The sequence below is a fragment of the Lissotriton helveticus genome, chromosome 4_1 (assembly GCF_964261635.1).
Source record: "Lissotriton helveticus chromosome 4_1, aLisHel1.1, whole genome shotgun sequence".
Lineage (NCBI taxonomy): Eukaryota > Metazoa > Chordata > Amphibia > Caudata > Salamandridae > Lissotriton > Lissotriton helveticus.
In genome coordinates, this window is record NC_136063.1 from 788,384,186 (window position 1) to 788,399,852 (window position 15,667).

Genomic DNA, 15,667 nt, shown 5'->3' on the forward strand with positions numbered 1-15,667 from the left:
TGGGCCCTGTTGTTCCTGATTTTCTTGAGAACTCTGGTCAGAAGTGATATGGGCGGAAAGGAGTACAGGAGGGCTGAGCTCCACTCGCGATGAAAAGCGTCTCCGAGCGAGAGCCGCCTTGGAAACTACAGCACACAAAACTGCAGACATTGCACATTCTCTGCAGAGGCAAACAGATCTAACCAAGGCTCTCCCCACTGCTGAAAGAGACCTTGCGTCAACTCCCAGGCATTCAGGGAATCTGCCAGGTGTTGAACCACCAAGCACATATCCTGCTGTTCCAGCCATGTCCAGAGGTGCAGGGCCTCTTGACAAAGGGTTCACGATCCCACTTCCCCTTGCTTGCTGCAGTACCACATGGTGGTGGTGTTGTCTGTGAACACTTGAACCAGTCTTCCCTTGATGAAGGGTAGAAAGGCTTTCAATGCCAATTTGAATGCTCGGAGCTACAGTATGTTGATGTGGAGTCCGGATTCTGCTGAGGCCAGAGTCCTCTGATTTCCACCTCTCCCACATAGCCGCCCCATCCCAGGAATGAAGCATCTGTCACTTCTGCAAGATCTGGTTGGGAAAGGGAGAGGGTAGGCCTCTGAACCTATCGCGGTTTGTTGGTCACCACTGCAGGTCTTGTGCAGTTTCCTCCGAGATCTGGATTATGTCAGAGAGATTCCCCTGATGCTGTGACCATAGGGCCTTCCGGTTCAACTGCAGAACCCGCATAAGCCATCTGGCATGTGTTGCTAGCAGGATGAAGAAGGCCATGAGGCCAAACAGCCCTAGAGTCCTTCTCACCAAAATCCAGGAAAGAGGGTGAAAATCCTTACGTCACCGCTCAGGAGGATAGGTTCGAAACTGCACTGTATCCAGAACAGCTCCAATGAAATGGAGCGTCTGAGAGGGAATCAGGTGTGACTTTGGCACTTTGATATGGAACCCTAGTGCCTGCAGGAGGTTCGCTGTAGTCTGTAGGTGGGAGACGACCTAGGGTGAGCCTGTCTTCAGCAGCCAGTCGCCAAGATAAGGGAAGACTGGTACCCCTGATATGCGCAGATGCACACCCAAGGGGCGCTGGTAAGAGCAAAGGGAAACATGGTGAACTGAAAGTGCTCATGGCCAACCGTAAACCGCAAGTAGCCCAGATGACACGCAGAGCGGGGATGTAAAAATAGGCGGCCTGCAAGTCCAACGCTAGCACACAGTCTCCTGGCTCCAGGGCAGAAAGGACCTGAGCTAATGTGATTATCTTGAATTTCTCCTTTTTAAGAAGTAATTGAGGGCTTGTAGGTTTACAATAGGATTACGACCCTTGTCCTTTTTTCAGGACAGGATGGGAATAGCAACCACATCCTACTTCTGGCGCCGGAACCCTCTGGTGCTCCTTTGGCCAAGAGTGCCATGACTTCCTCCTGGAGCAAAAGTAAATGGTCCTTCGTCACAGCTCGTAGGAAGGAGGCATGGAGGGAAGGGTAGTCTCGAAGGGGAGGGAGTAGCGGAGGATGAAGCTGCCGGGTGTAGGGCGGGCTACCTGACCCATGTGGTCGGTACGAAGGGATTGTGGAACTTGCACAGTTCAGTGGCTGGGATAGGACTGGCGCGGTTGCAAGGCCCTTCTGTAGCCACAAAAGGAGCTTAAGGCAGACTGGGGATGCCGGTGGCAGCTGAGAGGCCCAAGGACTTGGCCATAGGCTGTGAGTCCTTAAAGAGCTCCATCGCTGAGTCTGCCTTGTCTCTGAAGAGACGTGTGCCATCAAAAGGCAAGTCCATGAATGAAGCCTGAACATCCCCTAGAAAGCCAGAATTTCTCAGCTAGGAGTGGCGTCTAATAGTCACGGTCGTAGAGATCACGCTGCCCAGCGAGTCGGTCATGTCTAAACCACATCTAATCGAGAACTTTGCTGCAGTGAGTCTGAAGCTCTGACTTCAGACTCACCAAAGAGGACTCGGAGATTATCAAATTTTCCTCCAGGATTTACACTCCTTATATGTGCGAGGCCTTGTTATTTCACAATTCACTTCATTACTACGGAAAGGCAGCAGCTCCAATAATAGTACTCCTTCACTGTAAAAGGTGTTTAATAAACCTCAAAAAATAAGACTGCACCTAACTGATAAGCCCCATTCAGGCTAACTCCAGTCTTCAGTTTCTTGTGTTGCCGGTCAGGGAGGAGGTGGAATGTTCCTATTGGAGCAGGGTCAAGAATGATTTGCATATGGTTGGGTCCAAACAATGGTGGCATAGGTTGCAAAATAACAATGGACTGGGACGCGGCTGCGGAATTCCCAGTGGGATTATTTCAAGCATTCCATTGATCACTATTCTTTTTACACTTCTGTGCGACGTGTATGTCCACACAGGGGTCCAGTGCTCGCTGTGCCATTGAAATCAAGCTGCACCTGACTGCTTAACCCCAATCAAGGCAAAATCTGCCTTGGGTTGCTGTGCTCCAGTTTAGGGAGGATCTGGCATTGCAGTTCGGGCTGAATTCTTCCTACTAGAGCAGGATCCAGACTGATTTGCATATGGCTGAGTCCAAAATAAGATGGCATGTGTGCAAAACAACAATGTACTGGGATGCAGCCCCAAGTAATTAACAGTGGCTGAGATTATTGAACTAATCTATCATTCTATCCACCACTTTTTTGTATACTTCACTTGGAAAATATGATAGCTGGAATACACTGTGTAACCAAGATTAGTACATAAACCCAGTTACCTCAAATTATTTGTCATGGTGCATTTTCTGTCCCTGGAGTGTGCAATAATGGAATTAATGAACATCACATAATAAAATACAATTTGGAAATGCCTTTCAATAAAATGACTTACAAAATAAATTGCATCTTATATCAGTGATGAAGATTGAAATCTGCATGCCGCTTGCCTACTGGACTGCAGGGGCAAATGTTTTGCTAACTAGAGCGCATACACAAAATATAATGTAGAATGGATCTGTTACTCACTCAATCTGTAACTGCAACTGTTGAAGCTGTTCAGAAAGTTTTTTATTTTCATCCTGTAGACTGTTCTTTTCATTCACTGAAACACATTATAAAAATGGTAAATACAAACCTGTCATATTGTCAATATACCTTAGTTTTGCAGCTCCTTCACATCAACCTAAATCCCTATGTTTCATGATATGGAGAGTTGCGACTCCACTCCAAGCCCCAGTAACGCATCAAGTTACTAGGGTTTGATTTTTCCTTGACCTCCTCCACACTCTCTGACAACCCCACTCTGATATGCTTGGTTTTAATGTGCTAATGCATGTAAAAAGAGGTATGTTTGCATGAAGGTTCAGACTAATTTGGACTACATCTCTGTGCCTCCTTTCTCATGTACATGGTTGTGTTTGCATACTTTATCACATTAAAACAGCAACCAATGACCCACTTTGCACCATCCATGCACTAACCCATTTCATAACTATTCCTTTACCCATTCACTCAATCACTTTTTCATCCTTTCATCATCCAACCTCACTATCATCATACACTCACTTGCCAGGGCATTAATTCACTCACGGACCAACTAAGTCACTCAGCCAATCAGCCATCCAGTCATCAACAGAACCATTCCCCTTTTCTCCCCAACCGCAAATCTGCACAACGAGACTTATAAAATCAGAAGTGTGTTTAATATTGTGAGACAGTTTTATAGTCTTCGAAGAAGAGAACGATTCTTCCAACTACAATTGTATCAAGAACAGTGAATGACCCAAATTCTCTGAGTGGAAACATCTCTACAAGATATTGCATTCAACCCTTTAGGAGAAAGACATGTTATACATAACGATGCTGGGATACCGGTTAACAACAAGAACATGCAGCATTGAAGAATTGTTAGTTGCACCACTTGCACCACTGTGAAAAACTTGCTGTTGAAGTGCAATGTGCTAGCTTAAATCACAGAACAGAAACCTACACGCAGAAAAAAAAATCGACTTCTATTTTCGCTTCTATAAAAATAAAAACTTACTGAGTTCAGTGATCAGTTTCAAATTTTGCTGTCGGATATTTTCAAACTCTTGCTGTTTCTTCCTCATGTGTTCTTCAGTAACTGCACACCGATCACACAGTCCAGCTCTTAATCTGTTGATACAAAGCTGCATGAGTATATACTTCACAACTTGCCTTTGCTAAACAGCCCGTCCATGAGAACTTAAGTGGCACTTACTTTCCATCGATAATTTTATCTATGTTGAGAAATTGGTTTGTGGTGTACAGTCAATTATGACACGCAAGAAAGTCGTCGACTAATCTCTAATATTACTAAATTAACACATACGGTGGAAAAAACAAGAGGTTACCTATTCAATCCTGCTCCAGAAACACAGCGGACAAAGGCCAATTAAACTTCTTTTTGAGTCACATAGGTGCTGAAATGAACCATGGGTTGCATGACAATTTTAATGCATTTCAGAGGTGTGCAACTTAATACTGTTGTAAACTACACTGACCACGAATTTTAACAAGCCCCATTCTAGCATGGATCCCTCACATGGATTGGTGGGCCACCTTGGTGAAGGGGCTTATTATGTATAGTATCAGATAAACGTAGAGCTATATGCTGTATTATTGTTTTGCCAATGATGAAGTCAGTAATTTACAATGCACATGCTGTCTAGAAAGGAACTGATCATCACCACAACAGAAAAATAGAACATTTGTAAGACAGATAGTGACTGGAATCTGAATTTTAGAAGGTACTGAAAGGAGTGCTTGATAGCTACGTGCATGCCTCTTTAGCAATCAATAGTACCAAAGTAGAGCAATCTGAGACTTACTCAAAGAGGTGAGGAGTATCTAGCCCACTCCCTGCCAGATATACAACCCAAACACTATTGCAGTACTTACAGGCCAGGCGCTGCAAGGATCTCTAAACTTGGAGCCCACGAATAATGCTATTCAATAGAAAGTGTTTCCAAAGATAAAAGGAGTGTTCTTGGAAAACAGTCTGCAGCCTCCAGTGAAAGGACTGGGAAAACAGCAGCAGCAAAATCACGGTCATGTAAGGGCACTCTTCACAAGAGTAATGGTTCATCTGGCTACACAGCAAAGTCAACGCTGGCTTTCAGTTAGTGTATCAGTTATCTGGTTTTAGCGGTGAGTACAGGAATTCTATGCTATTCCAATGCACCGGCATCGAACATCTCGGACCTAAAGAACAGCCTGTTGATCCCCCACTGAATTTGTGAAGCGATTAATCCGGGGGGTTTAAGCCAAATCGTCAAATTCAGTTGGCTTGGGGAATTGTTCTGTGTCTGGGAGAACCTGCTGTACAAGAGTTTCATTTATTCAGCGTGTACTGGAAGCAGGGCATGGCCTGCAGCCCTGGCCTGTATAACACAGTTGTGCCATCTATGCACCATAGATGATGGTCTTCAGTGTGAGCAGTGGGTCCTAAGCCCATACACCACTGAGCAACATGAAGGCCATGTGCAGTGGACTTTTCAGTGCCCAACCTTCTGAAGATGGCATTCGACCAAATGCTATATAATGCGAGTTTTAGGTGCACACAAGCCAGTTTCATGAAGTCAGGAAAGTGATTTTTATTATTATAACAGGCTCTAAAAACCTCCCTAACTCCACACCCATCTTTTTGTAGATTAAAAGAGCTCTAAATACGTGCTAAATCTGGGGAGATTTAAACAAATAAATGAAGAAATAAAACTGAATGAAGGAAAAATTGAAGACAGTTCAGGATAAAAACAAAGTGAATAGAGGAAGAACCATATGTGGTTGTCATCGCAGTGAAACACTTGTCCCATACAGAGTATTTAGTCACAATTAAATGTTTGCACTGCACAACATTACATTTTCTGCGCAGGATTGGCTTGCACTGCTGTCTCCTTCTTGATTTCAGGGATGTAGTCACTAGCTTTGGAGAAGCTGTATTGTATGAACCACGATCCGACCTTTCAGGTATGTGAAATCAGTGAGCAACCCATTGTTTTTTAAAGTTTTATAGAAGAAGGATTCAACCTATCTAAAATGAATGACTGCTCATTAATGTAATGCAAGAGCAAACATGCATCTGCCAATGCTATGGCTAGTAACAATATGGGGTCTCTGGGATGTGCTGCAAATTGGTAATGGGGATTCCTAACAGACCGGGGTGAGATGGACTATGATTGATGCAATATACTACAAAGGACAGGAAAGGCTGTGGATTGCCATATAGGAATATTTGAACTTTCAACACGGACCCTTTCACAAGCATAAAATGTCAACTAAGGTTAACCCCTTCCCCGCTCATGAGACGCTCGTACGCTCATGACGAGCTGAGCTCGTCATGTAACGCGGTGTTTTATGAAACGCAGCGCGCAGCGGGAAAACCGCTAGCGCGCATGCGGTTAAAAAGCAAAGGACCCTAGTCACAATTTCTACATGAGCTTGGAAACTTTGTTGTTTCTATCTTAGAAACTTAAGTAGGCAGCTCTTGCGAAGCCTCTTCATGTTTTGTGAAACTATTAAAGTGTTAGGGTAAAAAGAATATACGATGTTCCATCGTGGTGTTCACACCGCAATACATTTACAACGCAGGAATTACAACGCAAGTTGTTACAACGACTTGCGCTGGAGGGCGCTGGATTTAGGAATAGTATGATTTACTATTCCAACCCCAGCCTACGTTACAGTAGGGAAGATGTTGGAATAGTAAATCATACTATTCCTTAGCTTAGAGGGCCATCCAGCGCAAGTCATTGTAATGGCTTGCGTTGTAATGCCCGCGTTGTAAAGGTATTGCGTTGTGAACACAGCGATGTAACCGATGTTTCCCGGGTAAAAACAGTGCAGAAGAAAACTACAACTAGCAGAACGTCATTATCTTCTTACTCATTGCGTCTTTGAGCAGAAGCAATTCCTTTAAATGAGTTTACATTATCATGTCTTAAATATCAATGTTCTTTCTTTAAAACTTTGTTTCCCGATGTATTCTCTTCATACCTGTCTTCTAATACTTTAATGGTGTCATGAAGAGACTTCTGATTTTCCCTCAGCTGTTGGTTTTTGGAGTAAAACTCTTCAAGCCTCTGTGCATCTCTGGAAAAGACAAGAAACATTTGTGTTATACGTTGCTTGGGACTCACAGTGATCAATGGACGAACTTTCACGCCAACAAACTTCCATCTACTTCGTCTAAAAGTGGCAGCAGGTTTTAGTGCTCAGTGCCATTGGAAGCAAAGATCCCTCCTCTTGACACCTACTACTGAAATTAGACTACATTTAGAGATTCCAGCAAACACTATGCAAACCGTTCAATCTCCTTAGGACCACACAACATTTGACTTCAGAAAATGTCATTTATTGCCCGGAAATCTGCACTGGGTGTGGGTTGAGAATTTCATTTCACTTTTCAGTTACGCCTTCGAGATTTTAAACATCTTGAAAAGTGCCTAACAGCCTAGGATTGAATACTACAAGATCCCTTGCACCCAACATCTACCACAGAGAAACTAGCACACTTACTTTGAGCACTGTAGTTTGCACGTTTAGCAGTTTAAAAACCACATGTTCACAGGGTAAACTGAGACTGGAAGCTTTCTGGATATTTGAGAGCTTTAAATACCTGGCCCACAGAATGACACTGCATATAGATTCAAATGATATATAAACTGAGGTACCTCATCATGTAAGAGCCACACAGCGGTTTGGGGATCATATCTCAGACGCAGAAGATGCTGCTGGCGTCTTATAGTTTCCCATATTATTAAGTGTTGCTCATTATTTTAACTGCCCAACAATTCCTCTATGCAAGTAAAAACATTGATTTTAAAAGCTATAGCTTTGATGTCACGTTGAAGTAAGATTAGTGAGCCAAACTGTATGCTAGGTCCAACCCTAGTACTACCTCCTGAAGTATGCTTTGACTGTTAGACCTAGCTACCCTTGAAGAGTCATGCATACAGTAGGTGTAATCTGGTTATTCAAGTAGCATGGAAGCTCACAAGGCCGTGGAGCTGTGAGACAACAGTGCTAACCACAGATACTGTCCAGGACCAACTGAGCACCCCAGACTCAAAGCATAGGGGAGGAGTAATCCTATGCCTAGTAGAGGTTTACTTTTCTTTGTGAATCAGCCTCTGTATAATCAAGTACTAATACTGGGATCGTCAGGAGGAGATGAAAAGATGTCTTCCTTCAAAATATTATCAGTGGTATATTTATACTATCTAAGTTGCTGCATTAGTGGTTCATGTGTTTACTCAGGTTTCCCCTTCTTCTCCATCATCCCTTTGCTTCTTTTCTCATATAACCCCTTCATATGCCTTTTGTCCTCACTCACAAAGCAAGTCTCCTGCAACTGGGCTTGCTGAGTATTTTCCATCTGCCTTTCACTGTCATCTCAGAAATGGCAGAAGAGGCAGGTGTGGTGTTGCAGCTGCTGTACTCCACTACCAACTCGTTCCCAGTGCTGAGGTACAGGGAACATTTTCATAGGGATAGCTCATTCTCCCCTGTCTATTTGGCTGACAAAGCACAGTTCCTGGTGCAGTACACAGGCCTGCTTTGATCTTGCAGCGAGGCCAGAAAGGAGGATTCAAAAGTAAAAGTATTGAAGAGAGAAGAAAGACTGGGAGAAAGAAAAGAGCCATGGTTGAATACCATTTATCAGAGTTTCTGGGTGTGTATATATAGTTTGTTTTTAAATTGAAAATTAGGATTAAAAAATCTGCATCACATTTATTGGATTGCTTGAAAAAAACATACTTAAGTTATTCATTTTTCCAAGCTAAATTAGGCACAGTGTAGTGAGAGGATTAGCTCATGTTCGGTTACATTAGGTCCCTTCTGGAAGTCCTGCCTAAGTATTCAGGGACAGTCTTGGTCATCCCAGAGCAGCAACATGTGATCTAGACAGGGCAAATCAGTTATGCACTGGTGACAACAGGTGAAACAAGCAGCTAATCAAATGGACTAGGCAAATAAGTGCATTTGACAAAACTGCTGAAATTCAATGTATTTGGAGGTAGTGATCACTGTCAAAGAGGGAGCGTTGGTGCTACTTTTTCCGGAATGGATTAATGGGTCCTCTTTCCCGTTATCTCTCAAAGCCACAACCCAATCCAGTATTAAAACACCTCAGGCTGTGGAAATTGCAGGAATTACCGTTCGCATAAGCTGAACCCATTTTGTTTGTGGCATCCATTAGCATTAGCCAAGTGTTAGCCATGTGATTCTGCCGTCTTCACTGTTGCTTGCCTTTCTATTTCGCTTGAGTCATCAACTGTAGTTAACTCCTTTAGTACTGAGCCAGAGCACTGTGCATGCTCAGAAAGGCCTGTAACTGCTAGAATGCACCTGTTTCAGAATGTAACGGTCAGTCTATTCCAACTGAAGTAAGCAGTACTATTTCACCTCCCACTTTGTTGACCAAGCAATTTCTGTCTGCTCATGTTAGTCAAAAACTATTCCTGTATATGCCTGCACCTCCTCTCTGAGTCTCCATGCTTACTCAGCGGTAAATAGGGTATAAAAGACCCTTGGTTTCTGTATTCCAGGGACTACCTCATACATGGCCCGAGGGTGTTGTATTGATGTAGTCCCACTCATGAGTGATTAATAAACTTGTTATTTGATATTCCAGCTTCAGTGCAAATTTCTAAGGACCAGTGGACGGATAAAGGTGAACCTCTGCACCAGTGAGCCCCTAAAAAGGCTAATTTTTCCACAAGGCCGCAAGTGCAAGTTACAGGAAATGTACGCAACATTTATATGGCCTAATCCATGTCATTTGATACTTTGTAAAATAACGGTATAATTTTATAGTAATACATGCACAATGGGAAACAGAAGGTTAGAGAATGGGAGCAAGCGCATTCCTTCAGCACCAAGAGACACACCCAGGTGGTGTGTGCTACATAAATAAAGTCAGTGAATCAATCCTAGAGCAATGCACCGTCGAGTTCTTCCTCATAGTGCAATTACATATAGGATCACAGGATTTTCCCTACTAGAAGACTGAGTTCATATCAGATCAATACTGAGTTATGGAAAGCTCTGAGAGAGTTTCAGTGCAAACCAAAGCAGAACTACTTCCTATAAATGTGAAAAATTCCTTTAAGCCTTGTCCTTCCACTCCAGATAGATTTTTTCATGCATCCTTAAAGCACTACCAGTGAATAAGACCAGCAGCAGACATCAAGTACATCAATCTCTTTTTCAATATAGTAGCAGGGCTGGTTCCTTGAGACAGCAGTGGGTAAAACATGTCCAGCTATTTGGCAGCTTTAGTGGCTTCGCACAGCTCATATAAAATCTTCCATTATACGCAAAGCACCCTAAGCTTAATCTTCTTACACAGCAGAAAGGCTTGCTATTCCAGGTTGTGACTGCTTATCTAAAGCAACTTCCTACTTCACCCTATCGATCACTACACCTCATATAAAACATATCTGTCAACGAGCCCATCATCGGGCTAACTCCATGACTATGAAATGCAAGCCAGAAGATCAGGTAATTGAGTTGCTTCACATCCGCAGATTCTAGGCCATCTTCTCCTTAAATTTACTCAAATCCCCCTCCTTTTTCTCTAAAAACTCTGACCTCAAACATAAATGAATAATCAAATGCATATCGAGCACTAGGACACCCAAAGGGAGTCTTGTTCTGGTGCAAGCTGCTTAGCCTGATCAGATCTGCTGCGCAGCATTACAGCAAAGTCTTAAATGGGCAGGTTTTCAACTGTTTGCGGAAAATGAGGCTACAGGTTGGGGGATAGAAGAGTAACTGGAAGGCTCTTGAACCCTGTCCCCTTGGGGAAAGAGAAATCAGACCCTGCTAGTTGGGTACTATGAATCAAAGGCACTACTAGCAGTTTGACAGAGTAGGTACAGAGAGTGCAAGAGGGATCCTGCCAGACACAAACCTGTAGAAATGAAGGTGCCTGTGACAGACTGTGTGGAGACACATATACTTGTGCAAGAAGATAGCCTGCTTGCAATGTGTAACCAGAGCAAATTTGTGGAAGCCTGATGGTTGAGTTCAGAATGATGAGGCCATAGCATGCATACTAGTTCTACCATACTCTTCAAGTAATTTGGGAAGCACAACTAAAGGGGTGGGTAGTCCTGGTGAAATTAAATTATGGTTAGCACCCAGAAGACAAATTTTAAAGAAAACATTTTCTTTAAGTTTTTGAAAAGGACGACGTTTGTGGAGTAAAAGGCCCCTCCCTATACCCTTCTGGGTGAACGTGCGCATTACAAATGCAGGCTATGTTAATGTTTCTTGCTCCGTCGGTGTGTTTTTTTTCTTCTCACATAATATGTGCGAAAACACAAAAACACAACGGTAGAACAAGAAACATGAACATAACCTGCATTTGTAATGCGCTCGTTCACCCAGAAGGGTATATTGACGCCGAATAACAGATGTTTATTGATACCCAACTTTTATAAGCAACTTTATCGACCTCAAATGGATGAAGGGCTGAGTGGGCCCGCTGGGATTTGAACCTGTGACCATGAAATCGAACACAAGCCCCTACAGTCGACCCATTAGTCCACTAAGCCACCAGGCCCGGCTATCATAATGGATGCAAAGATAAAGCATAATTTTCAGTGGAGTGTTGACAATCACGGCACCACACACAAAATGTTAACCATTTAAAAAATAATACAACACAAAATTTAATAAATAACTTGTGTCTATAGGAGTATTTACGGTAAAACATTCTTAAAGCCTTACAAAACGTTGCAGGCTGCTTGCATCAGGAGAGTGAGTGACATTTTGGCTCTGTCTGCTGATCTGGTAATGGCTCCTGCCCAGCCTTCCCAAGATGATTACCTGGGCGAGCAGAATGGGCAGGGAATAAGGAGCCCATTGTCAGGCTGCTTATCAGCTCTGAAATACTAAACCTCAGGTATTCAGAGAGGGCCAGAAAGAACAAGCGCTCTTATATACGGCTATTGTATCTACAATGAGGTGCTTGTGGAATGGCAGCAGCAAACAATCATTAAGCCGCTTGTTTTGGTATGCATTAAGTCACGAGAGAATGCCATTGATCGTGATCATCTTCCAGGGGTCCTGTGGTCATCAGGAGTGCATCGCTGCTCCATGGAAAATCAAAATGACCCGAGGAACGGCTGGACAAGTGTCCATCTCATCAGAGCATTCGAGGCACAGCGGTCGCACTTCACACACTGACCAAAAAGAAACAATGGCAGCAGTAGAACCTGATCTATCATTTAGATTAACTGCATTTTGAAATATGGCGTACACAGCAGCATAGGGAAATTTTGTAATTTAATGGTGAAAAAAATATGCGTAGCACCCCAAAGCGCTCTCATCTTAATTGGAAAACATGGAAATATTTTAAGGCTTAACGCAAGACACCTTACTTTATGTGTGCAGTTTGTGCTTTAATACTACAAACACTGCCAAAAGGCTGTGCAGCACTGTAGTCTCACGGTCAAAGTAAATTAGTGATTGGAGTGGTAGCTGAGTTCGGAGAGTGCAAATTGACTGTTACTTTATCATAACTAGCATTGGGAATGGGAAAAAAAAAATCACAAATGCAAAAATATCCACCTCAATTACTGAAACACCATTACGGGTTTCAACTAATTAATTCGATTTTTTTTAAAGTGCTGTATGAAGCTAATAGCCTCCCTGGTGCATTTTGAAGATGGTTACATGGTTATTCAACAAGTACAACAGGTTGCCCTAAAGGAGTTGGGTTTCATTCTGAAGCGTCCATGGAACGCCCATCTGAAAGAGTTGAAAGAGGCAAGGAGGGATCAGAGGAACAAAAGAAGTGGCAGTTCAGTAAATCAAAGTCTGCCAAGAGGTCATGTACAAGGACTGTGCAGGCTGATGTTCTATGATAACTCTAGTCCCTTCTGTAGGATTCAAACTAGGCAGTGAGTTCCCCATCATGAATTCCAAAGCATTTGTAATGCAATGTATGCCTCAAAGTGTTCTGTGGTTGGTCAAGTTCCAGAATCCACAAGTGGGACATTCACAACTTTATGCCTCAAAGTGTTCTGTGGTTGGTCAAGTTCCAGAATCCACAAGTGGGACATTCACAACTTTATGCCTAAAATAGTAGGGATGCCAATAGTTTGGGGGACAATGAGCAGGTTGGTCATAAGGAGCAAGAGCTGGTTAATCACTTTCACACTGGTGATGTCTGGGGACAGAGATTATGTTTTGAAGTTTTTATACAACAATCAGCACAAAGTCTGCCATAGAGGTTTCCCTCTGCACATAAACGCTTCGGTGTTTGTGTTCATTTTTTCTTTGATTACTGCTTGTGTCACTGTTTGCCGGTTTTCTGAAGTTCAGTTTCGGCACCAGTCACTTTTTCTCCCTGAGCCCGTTCTAATGTAGACATGAAATGTCAGCCGCTTCAGGCGCTGTTTTCGGGGGAGCCTCTTGATTTAAAAAAGTGGGAGGATTTCCCCAAGCCCCTCCCGCTTTGCTGAATGTTGCTTTAGCGAGACTCGGTCACCTGGCCTTCAGCAGCCTAACCTAGCAGCACAGTTATGGGCAACTTCTGCCTCATTTTTTCCAACACTTATTTATATAATGTGAACTCAAGTGACCCATAGGTGGTGGAGTCTTTACATGAGCGCTAGTTCCAATACACAATGTCAGATTCATTTTTGGGGGCACTTTTAAAGAGCAAAAACTTGACTGACCCAAAGGTATTAGAGGGCTTTACAAAAGTGGCAGTTACACAAGGTCAGGGTTTTTTTTTTTAAGGTGCATAGAGATTAAGTAACTGTTTTGTTGTAGTATAAATGATAACTCAACAAAAGAAATATGAAAGGAAAAAAACACAAGGCCAGATTAGTTTTTTGGGGGCATTTTTATAGAGCGCAAAACTCAACTGCACGGAGGTACATTACACAAGGTCAGTTTAATTTTTTTGTTTTTAGGTGCGTAGAGACTAAGTGATGCAGATGCCGACGCCGTTCCTGTTTAGTTATTATTTCCCCCTCTACCTAACAAATGGAAGTGTTTTGCTGTTATTGCTATGTCCAGTGTTCCAATACCAATGGGGCTGGGACACTGGGCGGGGCTGGGACACTGGGCGGGGCTGGGACACTGGGCGGGGCTGGGACACTGGGCAGGGGCTTGGTTATAAATGGATGGTGCGAGAAGCGCCTGGTGAACAGAGGCCTGGGGGAGGAGGGCTGTGACGTCTCCACAATTGGAAAGTACTTCAATGCTTTTTTTTCCATAGGCTGCTCCATACTCCAGTGATGCAGTCGTAGACAGGATGCTGCACTGCTGTTGACTTGCATCAATGAACTTTTCTTTCTGCCTGTGCAATAAACAGCTTTGGAATGTATCCATAAACGTTTCTGACCCAGTCTGTAGTAATTGTCCAGCTCTTCAGTCCCTGGCGGCACAGCATCCAAGATAATATGCTGCATGACTAAACAATTATAAGGTCCCAAAGGCAAGACCTATTGGTAAGGCAATGCTTGTTAAATACCTATCATTAAATGAAGTACAACCTCTACATGAGAGAATAATGTTGACACCCAACACTCTCACACTACTAGACTAGAACAAAATTAATGTATTCTGAATTCCGGAGGGTGGGAGGGAGGCACAGATTCCTACGGGTGTTGAGAAATTGGTGGACTGGATATATTTAAAAGGACCCATACAACAGCAGCCTATGCACCCATGTTGCTCCTGACATGCATACAGGCCCTCAATACTTGTGGGACAGTAAAGGAGCAAAGACATGGTCAAAAATGGCTAGGGGTTCGGTGGTTAAGGCTTTTTCGAGGCCTACGAAGACGGCAGTACGTATGTGGTAGGACGCAACTAGTTCGATGGGATGGAAAGACCGCTTGACTCTAGTGACCCCGCTTTTCGGCTCGGATAGGCTTGGTAAACTGTGGAAGACCAAGGGATTCGATAAGGGAACCTCATTGGTATTAGTAAGGTGGGAGACCTCTGGGTTAAGGGTCAGGTGAAATCGTTTGAGATGTTAAAGACGGAGTTTGAATTGGGTGACACAGAGTACTTCCGCTATGTTCAAGTTCGCCATGCCTTGATGTCAATTTTCCCAGCGGGGGAGGTAATTCCGGAGTCGTCCCCGCTTGAAGATAGATTGTTGGACGGTCATGTGCCTGACAGTACCATCTCCCTTGTCTACAAAAAATTAATTAACGATAGGTCTGGCCTCCTACTGCATCTTCGGGACTTGTGGACCCGTGACGGCCTCGAGTTAGATGACGAGGACTGGCAGTCTGCGATCTCCTCTCCCAAGGAGGTCGCGATTCCAGCTCGACTTCGACTGGTACAACTTAAGATCCTCCACAGGATATACGTCACGCGCCCCCGTTTGGTTCGAATGGGCTTTTCTGAGGAGGGTCTGTGCAAGCGGGGGTGTGGGCAGGTAGGGACATTTCTCCATATTATTTGGGAATGTCATGAAGTTGCTGCTTTCTGGAGAGGGGTGCATAAGGTAATGAAGGAAGTGACGGGTGTTGCTCTCTTGTCGGAAGCCAGGCGCTGCTTGTTAAATGTCTGGGAACCCACGGATTACAATGTAGCCCAGACTCAGTGGGTGACCCTGGGGGCCATGATTGCCAAGCGAGATATTGCTCAGTTGTGGGGGTCCCAGAGGCCTCCTACAGTCGAAGTATGGAAGGAAAACATGGACTGGTGTATGTTCAGGGAAAAACGGTGTATT

The 15,667-nt window shown here is 43.7% G+C and overlaps 1 protein-coding gene across 2 annotated transcripts in view; it reads right to left on the reverse strand.

Annotated features, from left to right (window-relative positions):
- The window catches only part of RBBP8 (RB binding protein 8, endonuclease), a 451,013-nt gene that overhangs the window by 183,772 nt on the left and 251,574 nt on the right, over window positions 1-15,667 (reverse strand). For both annotated transcript variants that reach the window (XM_078687426.1, XM_078687425.1), the window contains exons 4-6: window positions 6,952-7,047; window positions 3,980-4,092; window positions 2,962-3,037 (exon numbers count right to left, since the gene is read on the reverse strand). In XM_078687426.1, coding sequence (XP_078543552.1) covers window positions 2,962-3,037; window positions 3,980-4,092; window positions 6,952-7,047 — 285 coding nt within the window. The remainder of the gene's footprint in view (window positions 1-2,961; window positions 3,038-3,979; window positions 4,093-6,951; window positions 7,048-15,667) is intronic.